This window comes from Elgaria multicarinata, chromosome 3, assembly GCF_023053635.1.
Source record: "Elgaria multicarinata webbii isolate HBS135686 ecotype San Diego chromosome 3, rElgMul1.1.pri, whole genome shotgun sequence".
NCBI lineage: Eukaryota > Metazoa > Chordata > Lepidosauria > Squamata > Anguidae > Elgaria > Elgaria multicarinata.
In genome coordinates, this window is record NC_086173.1 from 139,278,213 (window position 1) to 139,300,027 (window position 21,815).

Below are 21,815 nucleotides of genomic sequence, written 5' to 3' on the forward strand. Positions count from 1 at the left end.
CTCTGTCGATCCACGGGGTGGGGGGAGACAGTAAGTGCTGGTATAATTCAATGGATAGATTGCAAGACTAGGGATCATAGAATCATAGAATCATAGAATAGCAGAGTTGGAAGGGTCCTACAAGGCCATCGAGTCCAACCCCTGCTCAATGCAGGAATCCACCCTGAAGCATCCCTGACAGATGCTTGTCCAGCTGCCTCTTGAAGGCCTCTAGTGTGGGAGAGCCCACAACCTCCCTAGGTAACTGATTCCATTTACTGATTCTGGATGGGAAACTCAAATAGCAGTACAGTGAAAGACAGAGCAAAAAGCCAGCAGCCTTAGCCAAGGCACCTGGGGATCTGGGGTTCAAATTCCAGTTCTTTTGATCTCAGGGACCTAGATTCACTGATCAATTTGACATGACAAATTCCATCATGTCATACTAGAAATACTAGTCAAACTATGCTGACACATCTTCAGCCTATGTTGAGAGCTGCCTCACACAGCACATAGATAAACTATGGAATTCACTACCAGAAGATGTTGTGATGCCCACCCATTTGGATGGCTTTAAAAGGGGGTAGACAAATTCATGGAGTATAAAGCTATTAATGGCTACTAATCCCAATGACTACATGCTACCTCCAGTATCAGAGGCAGTATGCCCTTGTACACTAGTTACTGGGGGAAATGGGCAGGATGGTGCTGTTGCACTCAGGTCCTGCTTTTGGGTTTCCTGTGGGCAGCTGGTTGGCCACAGTGTGGACAGAATGCTGGACTAGATGGACCTGGTCTCATCCAGCATGGTTCTTCATATGATCTTATACTGAATCAGACCACTAGTCCCCCCAGCGCAGCACTGCCTGGCGGCAGGTGGCTAAGGCAGTTTCCCCCAGTGCTGCTACCTGAGTTCCTTTTAATTGACAATATTAGGGACTGAAACTGGGACCTTATCCAAGCAAAGCACATTCTCCACCACTGAGCTATGGTCCATCACATCTCACCACCCCTTGGAAACATTGAGAATTGGTGTAATCTACTATTTTGACAATGTTTACAAGAATGGTGAGCATGCAAAAATGTTACTTTTGTGCAAACTGACCCTCACCGACCTGGTCTGGATGACACAATAGCTCATTGGGGATTAATTAACCCGCAGGGTGCTGCAATGTTTGTTTCCTGGTATTATGAATACGCAAGCCCTTGCAGGGGATTAACACTGTCATGTCATCCAAACCTGGACAGCGGGGGTTATTTGAAGGTTAAACAACCCTCACAAAAACCATGGTTTGTTTTAGGGTTGCCCAAGGGTTGTTTAACCCTCAAATAACCCCCACTGCCTGGGTTTACACGCCACGTGACACCATGCCATGGAATCCCAGCCAGGGCTTGCATTTTCATAATGGCAGCTGGCATGTGCCGCAGCTCCTCACAAAGCTATTGTGTTGTGTGAATTGGCTTTCTGTGTGATCTTGAGTACGACTATTTATTACATTTATTTATTTATTTCATTTATATACTGCCCCATAGCCGAAGCTCTCTGGGTGGTTTACAAAGGTTAAAAACAGTGAACATTAAAACCAAATATAAAAATTTAAAACCATCAAAAGCATAAAAACAACAATATCCATTTAAAACAACTAGTTAGAAGGGTGTTGCTCTTAGGCTCAATAAAAAGCATTCATAATGGCAAAAACTACTATGGTTTGCTTCTATTATAGAACAGATCATTAGACTGCTATTTTTTGCAGTTCAGGGGAGAAATCTGTCCCAGGGTAGCTGGTACCAAATATGGTGTGGACAAAATGAGTTACCCTTTTACTGGCATTTCCACTAGCCTATAAACCATGTACCCTACAAACATGAGTCAAAACTCTGGGTTTCATCAAGTGGTTTATGTTCAGCAACACATCCTGGCTAACAGCTATGCAATAAACATGGGGTCAGTGCATTTTTTTAGAAGGTTCTGCCTCTCAATAAACCTCATTGTCAACTGTTACAAAAGCTTCATCTAGAGATCCTCAAAGGGAATGAAGCATAGGTATCGCCACAAGTTTTTTTCTAATACACTCTGAGCGACAGAATCACATTGAAAGCTGCATGTGATATGCTTGCAATTGTTAACTTCCCAGCATTACTGCAATCATTCAGCTGGGTCAATAGCCTTAACCACGCAAAGAAGTTTTGTGTGAATCAGAGCTTAGAGATGGTTTTGCACAGAACGGTATTCGTCAGCTACTTAATGTTCTGTGCGTGGAGAGTATGAATCAAAGTGATACATCTTGTCTAAGACTTCAAGACCCTTTATACTGTAAGTCAGTCGTTTTGCTTAAGAGAGCCAGGGAATCTTAGACTGAGGAGATCTGGGTTCACATTCCTACGCAGTTGTCAGGTTAGCATGATACAGACGAACAGCTTACCAAGTGGTAAGGCTTCCAACCACAATTCTGCTTTGGGATCTGTATTGATAAAAGTCTCAATTTTATTGGGGAGCTTCTCCACATCAGTAAGACTTCTCCACATTAACCCTTACAAACCCCGTGACCTCTGTTGGGCCTGTTCTCTAGGTGAAATTGGGCAAGTCACCATCTTTCAGCCTAAAATTTACCTGGGGATGAAAACTGGTTAACCCTAGCTATCCTAAGTTCCTTAAAGAAAGAATGGCCTGCATACCAGGAAAATAAATATTTCAAGACAGACCTGCTTCCTTTATACTTTATACTTTCTGCCATAACTATATATCCCATCTTTACACCTAAAAGGAATCCTTGCTGTCATCTCCCAAACATATTTTAACCAATAACAGACATATAATTAGCATCTTGTCTTGGGCAAAACGCAGCGTCCTTTGCTCTTCATCCCCCACAGCAAGTTCCCAGGCAGGAAAGAGTTATGGCACTATTACAGCAACTTTTATTAGCCCTTTAAAGCCAGAAGAGAAAATGGGCAGCCTCAGTAGCAGTGCGACACTTTGTTGTGATGACGGGCCTCAGACAGCTTTAGAGAGGCTGGCAGAATGGAAAGCAGGGCAGCCGGAGACCAGGGGGTCTGAGGGGAAATCCAAGCAAACAAGTAGGCAGGCAGGTCATGGAGAAAGCCCTCACAGGCACAAAAACCAAGGCCAACTGCCAGGAAAACACAGGCAAGGCTGACTGCTAACCAGGCAAAGGCCAAGCCCGTCATGAAAGCCTTTCACATGTTAAAAAGTGTGGGGAAGCCAATGGGCTGAGTGTATAAGTGGAGTCAATCTGGTGTCTCAGAAAACGCAAGAGCCCAAGGAACCATCTAATCTGAAGTCCAAGGTGCCTCACCCTGTGAGGTGGGAGAACGCAGATCTGAAAGTTCCCAGTCCCAGTAGCTCCCGGTATATGCTTTCTGTCTGAGATGGGTGGGAAGGGTCACATTGGGACTACAGCAGCTGTGCCTCTCTTGTTCAGGGCTGTAGAACCCTTTCAGCCTAAAGGCCAAATCCTATTTCAGAAAAGCTCTCTGGAGCTGTATTCCAGCAGTGGGTGGGGTCAAAGCCAAAAGGGGGTAGGGCTAAAATGCCAACATATTACTGCCAGTAATTAAGCCATATAAGAGGCATTTCAAGCTTTTAGAATTGGACGGTAGAGGGTGTGTGTGGATTTGGCCCTTGGCCTGAGGTTCAACATCCCTGCTCTTGTCCATTCAGGCCACGAAGCTCTCTGTAGTTTAGGGAAAGCGTGCTGCAAAACACTTTATCCAGGACAAAAAAGAACTCCATGGAGCTAGTAGTGGTTGCATTCACTGCCACTAGCTCCATGGAGCACTTCTTGTCCTGGATAAAGTGTTTTGCAGCACGCTTTCCCTAAGCTACAAAGAATATCATGGCCAGAAGCATGGAGTCCTAGATGGAAAGAAATAAAATATAGATGCAAGCCTGTGTTATCATCCGCACCAGCTATCAAGATGAGGACTATTCAGGCATTCACCCCAAGTGGGAAAACTGTTGGAATGCTGCGCAACATGTTACCAAGGTACCAGGACTGCTCTCAAAAATAAAAACAAGTGAATTTTGTCACTTCCTTATAATGCAAGCTATTACCTTTCATTAGTGCCCTGAGGTGAGCAACCCACAGCCAATAAATATTAATGCTTCCTGACGATGAAACAACACCGGTTCCAAGCCCTCATAACCGCAGAGTCATTATTGGGATGAAGCAACGCTACATTTTTGATTAAAAATATTCTTCAAGCTCACTTGTGATCTCGATTGCTTCTCCCACTGCCATTGTTTATGTGCACATATGTAGGTGTCGGTGCATGTGGAGTGAATAACAAATCTCCAAGAGCCTCTCTCTGCCTAGGTTCCCTGGGGAAAAGAAAGCTTCCATAGCCTGCTTGTTTTGTTTATGTCTGATCTCCATAAAGCAGGTTGGCATGTCTTCTCAGGACAAACCACGAAGCATGCCAGCTCAGTTTGTATAGTTCTGATCAGCAGTGTCTCTAAATTGCACCTAGTCAATGCACCCCAGAAAGTATATTTTTCACTTTTTGATACATTTTATGTATCACATTGTCAGCTGCTCTAGGAGCCATCCTGGCTGAAAAGAGGGCTACCTCTGTAATTCATTAACTTATTAAAGTGAGCCTTGCTCAGTAAGCCTCAAAAACGTTTGTCACAAACTCGAAACACATTCCTCAAGGCAACAGGAGGATCAGTGTGACAGCATCACAGAGACATGGAGAATTTAAAAAGTGACTTGAGCAGAGAGTGCACTTCATTTTCGGATTTCTGCTTTTCAGCGCTTTTACGGAAATAAACGCTTAGCAAAAAATGGCACCATCGCAAAGCCTGAAGTGACAAAATTATTGGAGCTGGCAAAGCAGCTACTGCTCTGGCCATAAGATGGTTGATTAATTGTAGTAGTCTTTACCTATAAGCAATAAAGTTTCTATCACATTAGATCATAGGTTGTAAAAAAAAAGGGTGTCATAACGTCTCCTAGCCAGAAGCATTACATTTGTCTTCCTTGTTTAGTTTACTAGCAGGTCCTTCCATACACCAAGGCAGCATGAAAAGGTCTCAGCATCTCTATTAGAGTTATGGCAAAAGTTCTTAGTTCACATATGGATGCAGAGGCCTGGAAGAGCCTCTCGACTTGCTGAGGTTCCCTATTACCCTTCCCTCATCATCACCTGCTGCTTTAGAGGATGTCAGGATTCCTCTGACTCAATAGCTCATCTGGAGAGAGAAAAAGTGTTTAAAACAAAGCTCATTCACAGAAAGTGCAACGCTATATTTATGCTTCCCCAGTCATTCCTTCCTGGATACCCCATGCGAAGAACTAAAACCACAATATACTTTCCCCTGTTCTGAATGGACAGCCCCAGTTCTACCTTTGGAGGCTTCGGTGCCAAATGGATTTTCAAAGATGCTGGTGGTCACTTGGCTCCAAGCATCCTTCACAGCAGACTTGGAGATGACCCGGTTGTTCAGGCTCTGCTGAGGCCGGAAATTATTCCTCAGATATTCCACTGACTTGACATGGTCTTGCTGTTCCGTGGTAAATATGGAATAGAACGCTTCCAGCTGAATGCAGCGACCGGGATGAGGGAGAAAGCACACACACGCACACACAAAGAAGAGGACATTAATTAGAAAAAACAATGTGGTGAAATCTGGGCAGCTGATAAGAATGCAAAATGGCAGGAAGTACTGATGCCAAGACTGATAAATCAAACAGGAAACCAGGCTGCCCGCTGAAATCATTGCCAACAGCCTTATCTAGCCCCATTTCTATCCTGCCAAGCAGCAGAGAAAACACTTCAGAAACCCTCTACAAAGTTAATGTCTGAGGGAGGCAAGAAAGAGACGATTTCCTAGCCTCTGTTTACTGCATGTGCTTACAGATATATACTGCCCTCTCTTTTGTTTTATACTATGTTGTTGTTGTTACTATTGTTTTTACTATTATGCCGTTGAAGAGGGGCACATATTCAACCCGTGCATAACATAAATCACGGCTCAGTGTACGGCCATTCCATCTTTCCATTATCCATATTTACAGCAGTATCTTGAAAGCCCAGCAGTTCCTACAGTGGAGGGACCTATTGTGCTGCAGGCTACAGATACTATAAAAGCTGGGCCCTGCTACACGAAGATAATAAAGTTAGCTCTCCAGACAGACAAAATATGGGAGGAAGGGAGGATTTGAGCGGGAAAGCTACCTGCAGACGCAAGGAAAACTGCCTCCACATTCCCTGATGTTCTAAGTCAGCCTTCCCCAGCCTGGTGTCCTCCAGATCTGTTGGACTACAGCCTCCATAATCCCCAACCAGCACAGGCATGCTGGCTGGGGATAATGGGGGTTGCAGTCCAACACACCTGGAGCACACCAGGTTGGGGGAAGGCTACTCTATTGAGCCACATGGTTGTCATAGCTCTTTTTGCACTTGTTCTCCTTTCCAAATTACTCTAAAGGGGAAGATCACCTGCACTTAAATCCATTTCTAAATAGGAAAAGGGCTAGACAAAGGAAGGTGAGATGCAGTGCAAAGCAGAGAACTAGCTTGCAGATTGTTTTAGACAAATGCTTAAAATTTTCCATTTATTTTTCCATTGCTTGAAGAATTATCTGCATGAATGAAACTGATGAAGCATTTGTGATTTTTATCCAAAACGTTCAGGCCCTTGAAAACATCTGGTTGTTAGACATCAAAATTTATTAGTTTCTAATACATTTCCAGAACCAACCTATAAAAATGTCAATATACTTTCCAAGATATATAATGTTCATGTATATGTAGAGTGCTATTTTCTGTATCTTTTAAAAAGAAGGGCATGTTTTAAACTGCAGACTTTGTCATGTGAAATAATTTGTAGAAAAATGCTGAAAACCTGGAGTCATAGAGTTATAAACACATTTTTATAGTGGGAGGGGGTAGAGTTGAAAGGACCCAAGACCTTGTGGCACAATGCTTCACCTTCCTGTCTCACCAGGGAAGAAGACACATGACTACCCCTCCTCTATCCCTTCTTTTCCATTTCCTCTTATTTGGGGAGCGGGTTATTACTCTTGGACCGATGCAGGGGCCCCAAATGAGTCTGCCACTCCGCCACAAGGCAGGAGGTCAACTGGGGACATGGGGGGAGGATCCACATACCTCAGGAAGAGATTTGGAGACTACTTCCGAGCCCTGGAAAACATGACCTCCTCAACTCAGGAAAAGAAAGATGTGTTCCTGTTGCCGTTCAGAAAGCTGGGCTCTGTGAGATCTCACTTCACATGCCTGAGACAGCCATCCGTTTAAGCAAGCTGGCGCGTATCTAAATGGCTTGGGACTCAAGGGCATGAAGGACCATCTCCTCCTGTACCAGCCTTACTGCATGTTAAGACATCAGTGGATGCCCTTCTCCAAACAGCACCTTCCTCAGAGGAAGAGGGCTTTCTTGGAAGTAGCAGCCAGGTTGTGGAATGCCTTCCCCAATGAGGGGCACCTGGCACCAAGCTTTTAGCTGCTGGGGGGAAAAAACCTTTCTTATTCAATCAGGCATTTTAAAACATGTCAAAACAGCTAAATGTTTGACTATTTAAAACTGACTTTTAACTGCACTTTTATCAGGTCCTTTTTAATGTACTTTTGTTTTGTTACTGTCATTTTATACGCCTGTTTTAATTTTTGAGAACTGCTTTGAGATCTTTTTGATATAAGGCATGTGTGTTTATATATACATATTTATTATTTTTATTTATTTATTTATTTATTGCATTTATACCACCCAACAGCCAAAGCTCCCTGGGCGGTTTACAAAAACTAAAAATTAAATTAATTTAAAATAAAGACGTCTTCCACTTCTCTGAACTTTTAAAATTCTGCCCTTGGTTCAGGCAGTCTGTGGGCCTGATCAGACATTACACTGGGCCCAGGATTCTACTGAGGGTGAGATCAGAGGCAGGCCTTGGACTCCCCCATTTGCTCCTCTCATTGCAGGTATAAGATAGCTAATGAACTAGAAGTTCCTACATTTATTTAAATACTGGATCTCCCAGTTAATTAACTACTTCTGATTATGCGGTACAAGGAGCAGTGGAGAAGGTTGCACCCCAAGTGGAATCCCAGTTGGGCCCAATTGCACCCCAAGTGGAATCCCAGGGGCAAAATAACATCTAAAGAGGCCCACAGAGAAGCAACCAAGGAGAAGATGATCTTTGGTTCAACAGACGTTAGATAATAAAACACTTAAAATGGTACTATCCATTTTAGATCTATTGGTCTTAGATCTGTTGAGGAGAAACAGATCTAAATAAAACCAGGTGGCTAGACACGCTTAAAAAACTGATGAGTATAGCTTTGGAAGGTACAGGTTGATAAAAAAGCAATGAGTACATTGTAACCATACAAATGCACTTTAAGGTATATCCTATGAGAGGTAAAACCCTGTATTGGGTTATAAAATACATCTTGCTGCTATAATATTCTTCCCTCCCTCACTTGTTTTTCTGTAATACAGCAAGGGCGGACAAGTGATGGCTGTATTTATGGCTCTCCAAAATGCCGGCCATGAGAGAGCTTTGATCCTTCGCTAACAATACTCTCCCATCTGTATAGTTCTAAAATTAACATGAGATGATTCACAAGGGTTGGTGGAGTCCAGAAGATTACATGGGATTGGTGAACCGGTCATTCAGTCGCAGGGATTGCTAGAGCCCTGGCAAACTGACTATACAGAAGCCAACATTTATTGGCATTTAATCTGAGCATATTGATTGATGCTGGGATTTATCTATACAGGCACCGCACAATTATTCAATTTTAAAAACCTTGCTGGGGGAAAACCCAACAACTCCAACACCCTGAACTCCAGCTGCAAACAGAAATAAAAGAAGTCCAAGTCTGCTGGTTTTATTTAATCCATTTCTTGACAACAGTGGGTGTTGAAGGCAAGAGAATACAAGTGGGTGGGAAAAGGCCAATGATCTTGGTGCGTCCTCTGAGCAAAATGATTGAGAAGAAGTGGGATAACTGATGGCCCGTCACTTTGATTTACTTCTGTCATGTGGGGTTATTGAGTATTTACACTTGTTTATTCAGATAAATCAGTGACTTTTTACATGAATAGTTCTCCTCCAAGATACCTCTGTTGCAATGAGGTGTACTAACATGAGCAAATAAAAGAAAGAACACATTTCGGCAAGGAGACATTTTGAAAACAAAGGTTTTAAATGTCAAAGCCTTTTTAATTGTTAAAACACTTAGCTGCATATTCCCAGGTTATTACTCTGGGACGTCTCTCAATTAAAATGCCACTCACTGCCATGATCTACAACAAGGCCTCCTATGCGCTCATTTTAAGGATCTGTACACCTGCTTCAGAGGTGCATAATGAGAGCTTCATGATGTCATAAAAACACACAAAAATGGTAAATTAACAAAAGCGTTACTTTCCTCATGTAATTAGCTCAAATTACTAAATCTGTGCTGTATACAGCTAAAATGACTTAGTTGAGATTCACAGAAAAAATGGGGAGGGAGAAAAAGAAGAAAGAATTCTATGTAAATATTTACACCACAGCTTAAATGTATCTGAACAGAATGATAATAGCCAAGATAATTTGGAAGGAAATAGGATGTCATGTTTTATTATCTTCTTGTGTCAAGTAGCTCATGTTCAGAGAATAATAAACAAAATCATCCAACTTCCTTTTCTATCAACATTTTGGTGTGTTTTTACTCAAAAATAAAAATCAGTTTTACTAGCCATGACAAAAAAAGAAGACAGAGCTTGAAATCTGGCTGTAGCTTAAGTTAACAGAAAGTGTGGAGAAATCAAGACTAAAGAAATGGCGAAATAGGCAAACTCTTTGTGATACAAACCTACCTGGCGATAAGAGATGGGGACAGGCATGCGGAAAACAATCCATTCCACAATCTCGCTACATGGAGGGGTAGTCAGTGACCCTGCATACCGATAGTAACTTCCCAAAGATGCCGGCAGGAGATCCCTCAACACAAAAGGATCCAAGAAGGTCTCTTTTTCTGCAAAATAAATAAATAAATAAATAAATATAAAACAGAAACAAATGGTTTAACTTTAAAGTCAGTCTCACTAGTTAAAAATTATTTTTTTAAAAAATCATTATTATTTTCCGAAAACAATGAAATAAAGAGAGAAGGCCTTATGAAAATTAAATCTCTATCAAGCTTGTATGGCATTTTAGAGCTTCATCACACCAGTGTTATACTGGGCAATCACTGTGAATTGCGTGCAAAGGACTCTGAAGTTTTCCAGCTTATAATCTGTTTTGACTGTGAAGTACTCCCATGCATCCTGCTTTAATTGTGCTATAAAGGCAAAAGAATCGACCTATTTTGCTACCTCTTTAGGAGCAAATCTTTTGTTGTTTTCCAAGTGGCCACTGGGGGCGCAGGAGGAGGATTTGATATGTTTAAAGTACAAATTAAACAAATGCTTACATCTGCGTAAGTTTTAAACATAAAGACATCAAAATTGGCATAGTAATAGATATTAAGGAGAGCTTTAAGCATACCAAATTTGAATTGGATTGGCTCATCCGTTGATTTTTTAATGATTTTTTTACATTTCCCCCCTTAAACCCTTTTCCTAGTATGCAAAGGATCTTAGGAGCACTGCCGCCTGGGGTGTGATTTAGCTAACAACAACAACAGCTTTACGCTACAGGGGATAATTTGACGGAAACAGGTACATGGGATGAAGCCTTTTGTCTTTTAAGTTGTTATCCACCCAGAGAACATTGGTTATTGGGCAGATTAAAAATTCAATAAATAAATAAATAAAAACAACTGAACGTGATTGTAAAATAAATAAATAAATAAATCAACTTGTTCAGGGAAGCCCAATGGACTCATAAATAAGTATGGATCTGAACTCAGCACTCTTAGCACTCCATCCACTTGAACCCACCAGCAGTCAACACGCACAGAATTTTAGGAGTTAATGTTAACGTCTCTGTAACACCTGCAGGCTACAAAGCATTCTACAATGGTCAATTCATTCACCATCACAAGTAAGGCTCAGGGAGTGTGCTTATAAAACCACAACACGTTAGTATTCAAATCAGGTCCGCCAAGCCCAAATCAAATCTTAATCAACTGGACGACACAACACTTGTGGCAAATATGATCTCATGCAGAGCTGGGGTGAGCAACTTGTTCAGCACTGGAGCAATATTTCTACATCAGGTATATATTATAAGCCAGAGGTCCTGCTAATGTACATATTTCAACTGCATGTGATAAACATAGTATGCATTCTGTTTGTTGCATGTCAAACTAGAATTGCTAGATGTGTTGCACTCATTCTGAAATATGATTAGTCTGAAACAACCCTCCTGTTATAAGTGAAACAACTCCAAGGTGACAAATATTGTAAAATGTTGATACATAAAGAATTGCAGTCAAGAGAGCAGAAAAAGAAAACCAACTATTTGGGCTACCTTTTAGCAATTGAAACTTTTATCTGCAACTGTAAGACTTAGGAGAGGGCTTTAAAATATTCTAGCAGTATATAGCATACAAAATTACTTAAGCCATGAGACAGAAGGATGTCCATTCTGAATCTTGAAAACATGGGTATCATATCCAGTTTTATTTCCTAACTGCCTTTTTTTTTATAGCCTTTGGAAAATATGTGAGCAGTTTTAGGCAACATAAGATATATCATAACGGGCTTCGCAAACTTCTCTAATGTGGCAAATGATAATCCACAGGCTTGTGTGTTGGAGTGGGCCCAGCGTGAATGTCAGGATAATTACTAATGCCAGTATTCCTAGTTACACACAGGTCGATGGGAAGTGGATAGCTAGAGTGCATACAACTGGGCTAGGTGATATTCTTCTTACAGCAGAGGGAAGCGATCACAGAGCATGAGGAAAAAGCTCACAGGCATGGAGGTTTAAAGTGCTGCCTAGGGCTGGAAAATCCCTTCAAAAGCACAGCTGTAGTCACATTCCAGGAATCAGTGAAAAACATCATAGCTCAAGAGCAGCCATTTTGTTCTTCCTCATATCTAGTTTCAGAAGTAGTAGTATTTTATGGCCTTTGGGAGAAGATACACTTTTTCCAGCTTGCTTGGCAGACCTGAAGGAATGATAAAACCACCCATAGTCCTAATGATAAAAAAAATGAAATGCCTTTCTCTCTCTTATTTGATCTCCCAAATCTACAGAGCTCACAAGCAAAGTGTTTTGCTATATGCTTTGTTTTTCCCTACACGGTGTCATGACCCAAGGATAGGCTCCCCCTGGTGGGGGGATGAGGCCATAGACTCCAAAGAAGAGTTGGTGTGGGAGAGGAATTCACCCTCGGCACAGACTCCAGGTGACGCCACTTCTCCAAGGCCCTGGAGCATGAAGAGACCCAAAGGTTCTCCTAATGCCACCTTCCTGGAGCTGAGCCAACATCTTCCCTGTGCCATTGAAGCCAACACTCACAAAATCAAGCAAGACCCCTTTAATACAGGAGGGTTTTTCCTGGAGATGTAGCTACAATGGCCCTGTTCAGAACGGCGCCTTAGTTTGTGCTGCAGCATATTTAAAGCCTTGGTGAGCTCCAAATTGCTGCTGAAGCAACCCCTGAGCCCTGCTAAGGGAATCCAGCCTGATCTCCACTCATTGCTGACCAAGGTCTTGCTTATGGCTGGACTACTGTTTGTGTTGTGCTTTTGGCTTGGGCTTGAATTCTTGATTGAATCCTGTTCGGGCTTGCACCTCTGCCTGGCTATGCTCACCATCTGGAACAGAATACATATAAAGAACAAAGTATGTGAAGAACTGGATTTAGGAGAGGCAGGGATTAGATCATGTCCCTCTTGCTGAGCCAAAAACCAAAGGCAGTCCTTCCAGCCCCAGCCTTGGCCTCAAAGAGCAGAGATCTGAGCCTACTTAAGTGGCATGGTCAAGGGAAAAAATAAATAAAGACAAAGGGCTGGGCTCATCGTCTGTAAAAAAAAACACCACAAGGTCCACATGAAATGTATTAAAATCTGTTTGGGAATTAATTTGTTTTAACAACTCCTCCTCTGACAACATTACAGACCATAATTGGAGTAAAAGGGACATAATTACATTTTCAGATAAATACTTTCTCCAGCAAACTGAGATTGACTGACATTTTTCATCTTTGCTAATATTTACATAGAGAAATAAAAACAAAACAAACAACAAAAACAAACAAACAAAACCTAAAAGAGGAGGGAACAGCCACTGGCAAAAGTAGATCTCTGCTGTTCTTTCACAGTTATCCCCTGCAGTTCTCCTGATTAACTGGCCAAATCCCCTACTATTGCTACGAAAAAGGTAACGGCGAGGTTCTTATTAAGTGCTCTATGCCTAGAGTCAGTCCCAACAATGGAGCGTCTCCCATGCTGTGCAAACTTATTTCCCTTGCATAGCTGTCTTATCTGGACCCTTTCTGGAGACGTTTGATAAATTTAGTCAGATAAGGACCAAGGAAATATCTAGTTTGACCTCCTATGTAATGCACCCTTTAGATTTCTCTCTCTTTAGTTAGTAAAATATTGAACATGTCCAACAGGCTTTGGAGAGCGCATATTGCAGAAAGACTTCCAAGTTCGGAACAAATGAATCAAAGCATTTCTTTGTGCAACGTGCTTAGGAATTCATTGCAAAAGGATGTGGCAGTGGGTTTAGAAAGGATTAGACAAAATCATGTAGAATGGAACTATCAATGGCAGTAAAAATGGAACCTCCTTATTCAGAAGTAATATATCTCTGATTGCTGGTTACCTGGCCTACTCAGTTTGAAAGTACACGGTTGAGTTAATGTGATCTATCCTTTCATCACAGTTCTCACAGGAAACATTCAAGCTTCCCCAGGTGTAAGTAATACAGGTGGTTCATCTGAAAGCCCTGTTTCTCTTCCGATGCCCCAGGGGCACTTCACACATTAAAGTTTTCCTATAGAGAGATAATTTCCATGTAGGAGACGCATTTACCCAATGTGCGAAATGCAGCCTGATTGCTTTTCATCCTTCATTTCATTTTCAAAATAGGCTGCTAATTGGCACACATACAAATCTTGCCAAACTGAGATCATAAAAGAAAGGGATAAAATCAGAAGTGTGCAGTTGGCATATGTCTGATGAATTAAATCCAGGCTAAGAAATTGCTCTAGGGATAGAAGGGCAGAGTAAACTCTCCTCCTGGCCGCGAAACAAGATGCCCCAAATGAGATATAGAATTGTCCTCTATCTGGACAAAATTAAGGACAGCTCAGCAACTGATTCAACCTGCAGCCATTTGCTGATTGTTGCTTTGCAAAGGCATGACATCAGCTTACCTATTACCACCTCCACCTACCCACTGCCTAAAGCAAGGTGCGATCATCAAGGGATTCTCCTGGTACCTTCCCCAATAACTGAAGCTCCTGCTTCTGTCTTTAGCCTACCAGAGGGAGCCCCCAGGCTGGTTTCTGGTGTTGAACCCCACAGTCTTTGAAGGTTGTGCAACCGCCTACTACTGAGAAACTCAGCCATGGTGGCTTCATGTACATCTGCAATTTGTGCTTTATATTTTTCTTGGCACTTTGGCTAAAATAGGCATTTTGTTCTGAGAAAGGCAGCAAGAGACTTGAAAGGCAAGAAGAGAGCCATAGATGGTACCAGGGAGGCTATGACCTATGTATGTTGTCTACTGGTTCCATTAAAAGGTATTTATTTATTTATTTATTTATTTATTTATTACATTTTTATACCGCCCAATAGCCGAAGCTCTCTGGGCGGTTCACAAAAATTAAAACCACAATAAAACAACCAACAGGTTAAAAGCACAATTACAAAATACAGTATAAAAAGCACAACCAGGATAAAAGGTGTTGCTTCAGTGGGAATCCCAAACACAGGCAATGCCTACCTGACTACCACGTCACCAGTCAACCCATGATGGTACTTTGAAATTGACCAATCTAGCACCTTGGAGTTTAATGTCTACTAGTCATGATGGCTATATACTACTTCTGGGCTTCCAACAGGCAGCTGATTAGCCACTCTGAACAGAAAGGGTACTAGATGGACCCTTAGCCTGATACCTCATGGCTATTCCTATGTTCTTAACATAGTGCAATCCCAAGTGTCTTGGTTGAAGCACCTCATGACGCCTTTTATTCTGTTTACTTTGGCCTACTTGTCTCCCAGATGCAAGGGTTTGTAATACACAATCAACTAACTTTAACTGTCAAGAAATACTTTTGTAAGCCGCCGTGAGAGCCTTTTTTGGCTGAATGGTGGCATAAAAATCCTTAAATAAATAAATAAACTCCATTAAAAAGCCAGGAACCTCCTTGAGGTTTCCTTTCATTCCCCAGAGTCAGGCTATTGATTCCTTTGTTCTACCCCATCATGACTTGAGTCCAGAGCCATGGATCATTTTGTAGCCTTTGTTTGAGGTCTATAACCATCTGTGAAGTCAGGCACTCAGAGTTCATCCTTGCTGCTCTCTTTGATCATGGGACTCAACATGGAAAGATTTACTGCCACACAGCTCCAAGATCAGCACAAGGTTCTCTTGGCTCCCAAGCCTTTTTCTTGCAATCCTTCCCAGCATTTTCCTTTCCTATCTGGCGCTTAGCCCAAGTTTCCAGAGCCAGTTTCTGTCTCTCCTTCCACTTGAGCCACCTTGCTGCCTTGTTTGCCTGGATAGGTCTGTTGCCTTGCAAATCCTATAGAGCTTCACTCCCTGGTGAAGCACCCATTTTCAAGCCAGTGTCCATATGTAGCCCAGCTTTACAGACAACTGAGGGCTCAATACTATAGCTGGCTTGGATGTTAGGCAATTAAAGGGGCTGTCCAGAGGCGAACTGTTGATATTGCTGCCATCTTCCTTTAAAATAGCAAAAATTGATGCAGAATCTATTGTATTTGTGGAGAGAGAGAGAGAGAGAGAGAGAGAGAGAGAGAGAGAGAGAGAGAGAGAGAGAGAGAGAAGGGAAAATATTGCATTGCATAAAGCTCCACACAGTGTTTCCCACCCTCTTCATCTCCACAAAAACTCCTGTGTGTGCTTCAGCTCATCCAACACAACAGTGGCAATTGCACATCCTCTCATTGCACGTCACCATTTGCACCAATGGTGGGCAATAATTTTTGCACATGAGGGCCTCATGCTGGTAATGGATATGGTTAGAGCCGGCAGCTCCACATCTGAGCCGATTCCAGAATGGTGAACAATAAAAGGTTGAAAGCATAAAAATACCATATTAAAACTTTCTCTCTCTCTTGGGCCATGGCTAGACCAGGCCTATATCCCAGGATCGTCCCGGGATCATTCCTGTGCATCCAAATGACACACACGGGCCCCAGGAACAGGCAGGGATGACCCCTCTATTTGCCAGGGATAATCTTTAGGTCTAGCTAAGGGCGGCCCCTCTCTCTCTCTCTCTCTGACACACACACACACACACACACACACACAGAGAACACCAATAAAAAAAAACCTTGGCTGGTCAATTAAGGAAGGCTTCTTGAAATAAAGATGTCTTCAGCATGTGCCAAAAATGACCCAACGTTGGTGTCTGCCTGACCACCAGAATCAGGGAGTTCCACAGAAAGGGAGCCACCACACTGAAGGCTCTATGCTGGGTGGACTCCAACCAGGCCATAGGCCCATGCAGAACCACCAGGAACATCCCATCTGATGACCTCAATGACCAGAAAGTTTGGTAAGGGAGAAGCTGCTCTCTTCCATGAAGTAGCCAAGTGGTGCCCCTGACATATTTATTTATTACATTTTTATACCACCCAATAGCCGAAGCTAACTCACTAGGAACATTCCAATTACAGATGATTTTTCTTAAATAAATGATTATTATTGTCGCTGTTGCTGCTATTATTATTGTTATCATTATTATTTTACATTTATATCCTGCCTCTTTTCTTCTTGCAAGGAACCCAAGGCAGCTTACATGGTCTCCCTCCTCTCTATTTTATCCTCACAACTTCCCTGCAAAGTAGGTTAGGCTCAGAGTCAGTGGACTGGGCCAAAGTCACCCAGTGAGCTTCATGATCTAGTGGGGACTAGAACCCAGATCTCCTGTTCCAGTCCAACACTATAACCACTACACCACACTGGCTCTCAGTTTAAGTTTGAATGTTGGGATAATGTTATTGTTTTTTAATCCCTGTAGCAGAAACACAATCTTGAGTGAAGCTGCATAGACTGCATTGCAAATGAGAAGTAAATACGTTTGTATATATTGAACAACAACAAAAATTCTAATTCTGTGGACATTCTCTAATACACTCAACAGACCCTTTGTGAATTTAAATACTTTATTTTCAGCAATACCTATTATCTCATTTGCACATGTATTGTGTTGTATATGTTCCTATACAAAATTAGGATGTCTGGTAATTTGTGTTCAGTACTTAAAATCATACATTGTATTACAAATGCTGGACCAATGTACTACATAAAGCACCATGGAAATACGTATTACCCTTTTATTCAAGAATGAAGCTCATATTCTACTTCCAAAGATTTTTGTACCATATGCTGACAATATTATATTTTAATAATTAATCATTCATCAAAGGAGAGATGAGCAGGAATGCTAAATTCAAAGTTATTCAGATTGCAAAAATGAATAATGCATGACTTTTATATTAAATACACACTGTAATACGTAGTCCACGTTTCATCCTACCCTGCCTGTCTTCCATTTTTAAACATTTTGAACTAAAATATGAATTATCAACCAAGGGAAACTTATTTAGACAAAGGATAGCCTTATTTGAATGCAAAGTGGAAGTATCCTGCTATGATTAAATTTTGGTTATCAATTAGGTGGAATTTATTTTAAGTGTCTGAGAAACCACTGTCAGTTGTAGAAGACAGCATTTCTTGAGGCAGAAAAGAAGGCTTTGTTGCTATGGAACAGTTAAACAGGGTCACTGCATATGTGATTGTCTTGGACAGGTCACTCTCTACTAAATATTGCAAAGGAAATCACCATGCCACACTGCAGGTATGGAAGGTTTTAGTAGCTTCCCGTCTGAAGATACTTGCCCTATATTGCTGACAGCCAATTCCAGGTTCCTTACTACTATAAACACTTCTATTGTTTTACTCAGATGTAAAGGGAATGCCACGTCTGTTCTAAGAACAAAGTCTGTCCTAAGATCTTATCTGTCAAGATGTCTTCGCTTAAATTGCTTTGTTTCCTGGTTTCCTGTTTCTGAAGAATTTTAAAGTTAATTATTGGTCATCGTTTTTTCTTCCTCTAGCCAGTGCTCCTCAAGCAGTCTCTTAACCTCTCTGTGTGTGTCCTTCCCTACTTAGAATAGACCCATTAAAATGAATGAGACTTCTGTTAGTCATGACCAACTTAAATGTCATTCATTTCAATGGGTCTACGTTAAGTAAGATTTTTGTTGGATTTTACCATAGAATCATAGAATCATAGAATAGCAGAGTTGGAAGGGGCCTACAAGGCCATCGAGTCCAACCCCCTGCTCAATGCACGAATCCACCCTAAAGCATCCCTGACAGATGGTTGTCCAGCTGCCTCTTGAAGGCCTCTAGTGTGGGAGAGCCCACAACCTCCCTAGGTAACTGATTCCACCGTAGCACTGCTCTAACAGTTAGGAAGTTTTTTCTGATGTCCAGCCGGAATCTGGCTTCCTTTAACTTGAGCCCGTTATTCCGTGTCCTGCACTCTGGGAGGATCGAGAAGAGATCCTGGCCCTCCTCTGTGTGACAACCTTTTAAGTATTTGAAGAGTGCTATCATGTCTCCCCTCAATCTTCTCTTCTCCAGGCTAAACATGCCCAGTTCTTTCAGTCTCTCTTCATAGGACTTTGTTTCTAGACCTCTGATCATCCTGGTGTATGTGTCGTTTTACTATTTGCCAGAATTTAGGGCCACAACTCTGTTCATGTGGAAGGTCACAAATCAACCAATGGCATCTCAAAAGGACACAGAAAGCTGCCTTCTACCAAGTCAGTCCACTGCTCTATCCAAGGCCACAGCTAGACCTAAGGTTTATCCTGGGATCATCCAGGGTTTACCCCTGCCTGAGCACTGGATCCCCTGTGTGGCACCTAGATGAACAGGTTTGACCCCTGGATGATCCAGGGATAAACCATAGGTCTAGCTATGGCCTAAGTTCAGTATCATCCATAGCTAACTGGCAGAGGCTCTCTAGGGCAGTGCTGGGCAATTTGTGTCCCTCCATAGATTTTGGCCTACAACTCTCATGATTCCTCACCACTGGATATACTGGCTAGGACTGATGGGAGTTGTAGGCCAAAACATCTAGAGGGCCTGAAGTTGCTCATCCTGCTCTAGGATTTCAAATGCAGATCTTTCCCTGCCATGGCTGGAGATACCAAGGATTGAACCTGGGATCCCTGGCATCCAAACTATGTGCTTAAGCACTGCGCTACAGCCCGTTAGAAAGATTTGTTTAGGTATCTGAACTGAGAAAGACTTCTGCCTGGGATTTTGTTGAGCAGACAGTGGCCCCATTCAGACAACACGCTAAACCATGCTGCTTAACCACAAAATGGTTAATGGAATGCCATTAACCATTTTGTGGTTAAGCAGCATGGTTTAGCGTGTTGTCTGAATGGGGCCAATATCTGAATAGATGGACCACTGGTCTGACTCAGTAAGAGGCAACATCTTAAATGCAAAGGGGCACCGCTTAACGAGAACATGGAAACTTACGCCTGTATTTGCAATGTCAAACATTAGTATCTCAGTCCCCAGCTCATACAAACGCTCATGATACCATGTTCATTAAGGCACTCTGAGAAAAATCAGATACTGTGTTGCTGATAGCTTGTGCATGATTGTGTGTGTGATGTACATTTCTCTAAGCACTACAAATCTCCCCCAACAGTGAATTTCCCTTTTCCCACAATCAGGCTTGGCTATGAATTACCCTTATATAAGAAGGTCAAGGCCATAAAGTAACACTTTTGGGAAACAATGTCTATCTGGGGGCATCCCGTCTCCGCCTCTCTTGTGTTTCCATTACAATAACGTTTCGTGACAAGATTGGTCAAGGGACTACTAATGGAATGTGGAGCCTTTTCCTTCCAAGGCAACTGCTCTCTGAAAGCTATGCCAAGTATACAGAAGCCACAAGTGGATACTATCTGCTTGTTGGTTACAGAAGAAGATGGACTGTGGCCAGTTTCCTTTACACAAAAAGCGCAGACCAGAAAAGCAACAAGCCCTAGGATGGCTCCTATTAACAGCCTCAGCAGAGACTGCTAAATTGCACATGAACAAAGAAGCTCTCTCTGTGCCTTAATGCTCATATACCTATATTCCAGTAGTTTGCCACTTCTACCATTCCTGCTTCATTCAGATAACTAAAATGCATCCTGAATTCGGAATTCTTTCCAATTCAACTAGCTTCGGTCAAGAATTCTCTGGCTAAAACAAACAAATGCCATGATGAATGTGTGCCTTTCCATGTGGAATGGGATGCAAAGTACCGTATTTTCCGGCGTATAAGATGACTGGGCGTATAAGACAACCCCCAACTTTTGAGAAGATCTTCCTGGGTTAAAAAGTCATCTTATACTGGGCATATAAGACGACCCCCAACTTTTGAGAAGATTTTCCTGGGTTAAAAAGTAGTCTTATACGCCAGAAAATACAGTAAGATTTTTTTTTTAATGATTCCTGGTACCCCTTTGTGATTGGGTTACATTTTCACACTTGATAGCAACTTCGTTCTGGCAGAGTGATTGTTTGGTTACACTGTTAAAGCAACCAGATCTCTGGATCACTTATTTGTTACATTGTAAACCAGATATGGATGTCTAGGAGAGGAAATACAAGCCCTGTGCAGACATTCGAGGGTCCATGTTAGGGGTGAAGGTCATGTACCTGGTGGCAGGATCTTAACCTACTGAACTTCTGTGCTGTGGCAGGTATGCCTGAATAATGGCACATATGTGCAGAATTCTAAGCCAGGAGGCAGAAACTAGGCAACCTGTACACCAGAAAAATAGGGTGTATGGATTATGTGTTTGAGACATATGCATTTACATCATGATGCTGGAAGTGGGGAACACCATGGAGCAACACCATTCAGCATAGTCATGATTCCCACCCTACCCCTGGCCCCCAACCTGTAAACAGTGACTGGGCTCGCACGATGACAGAAGGAAAATAAGCCACTGTGGAGTATGTTCCCTCCTTGCATGTACCAGTTGAGAGCCGCTTAACTAGCATAATTCCCCTCGTTGGCTGTGTATTGTTGTGATGTCTGAACGTAGCAATGGTGGGTAGCTGGGGTAGTTTACAAACCACCCTGAAACCCATGGCTTGTTGTACGGTTTCAGAGTGGTTTATAAACCACCCCAGCCACCCATCCTCGCCAAGTACAAATGTCATGACAATGCTGATTTTGGGTGGAGATCATTCCAGAGCAAGATTTTGGTTTTGGGTAGTCAAGTTTTTGTAGACGATACTCTCAGGCTAACATCCCATATAGAATCAGGCACTGAAATGCTACCAGGAATTTGCTGCACTTCATTTATTTTTACTAATTAGCACAACAGTAGTTATTTGCAAAAAGCAGCGAAGCTTGAGTTATTTTAAAGTGCCTTCTCTAATGTTTTTAAAGCAAAATTAATAAGCATCACAGAGGCATCATTAACAACTAAGAAAATGTGGCAATAAAATTATAGAGATACCTTCACTGTAAGTAGACCAAGTTGTTATTTTAGATCTTGTCTTCAGAAGTGTACAAAAATGCAGGTTGCTTACCTGTAACTGTAGTTCTTCGAGTGGTCATCTATGCATTCACACATATGGGCTTTGCGCCTGCGCAGAGACCAGACCGGAACC

General features: G+C 42.1%; 1 protein-coding gene across 4 annotated transcripts in view; it reads right to left on the reverse strand.

Moving 5' to 3' along the window:
* Nucleotides 1–21,815, reverse strand: part of PTPRG (protein tyrosine phosphatase receptor type G) — a 689,896-nt gene that overhangs the window by 142,082 nt on the left and 525,999 nt on the right. For all 4 annotated transcript variants that reach the window (XM_063122069.1, XM_063122068.1, XM_063122070.1 and 1 more), the window contains exons 7-8: nucleotides 9,830–9,987; nucleotides 5,347–5,539 (exon numbers count right to left, since the gene is read on the reverse strand). In XM_063122069.1, coding sequence (XP_062978139.1) covers nucleotides 5,347–5,539; nucleotides 9,830–9,987 — 351 coding nt within the window. The remainder of the gene's footprint in view (nucleotides 1–5,346; nucleotides 5,540–9,829; nucleotides 9,988–21,815) is intronic.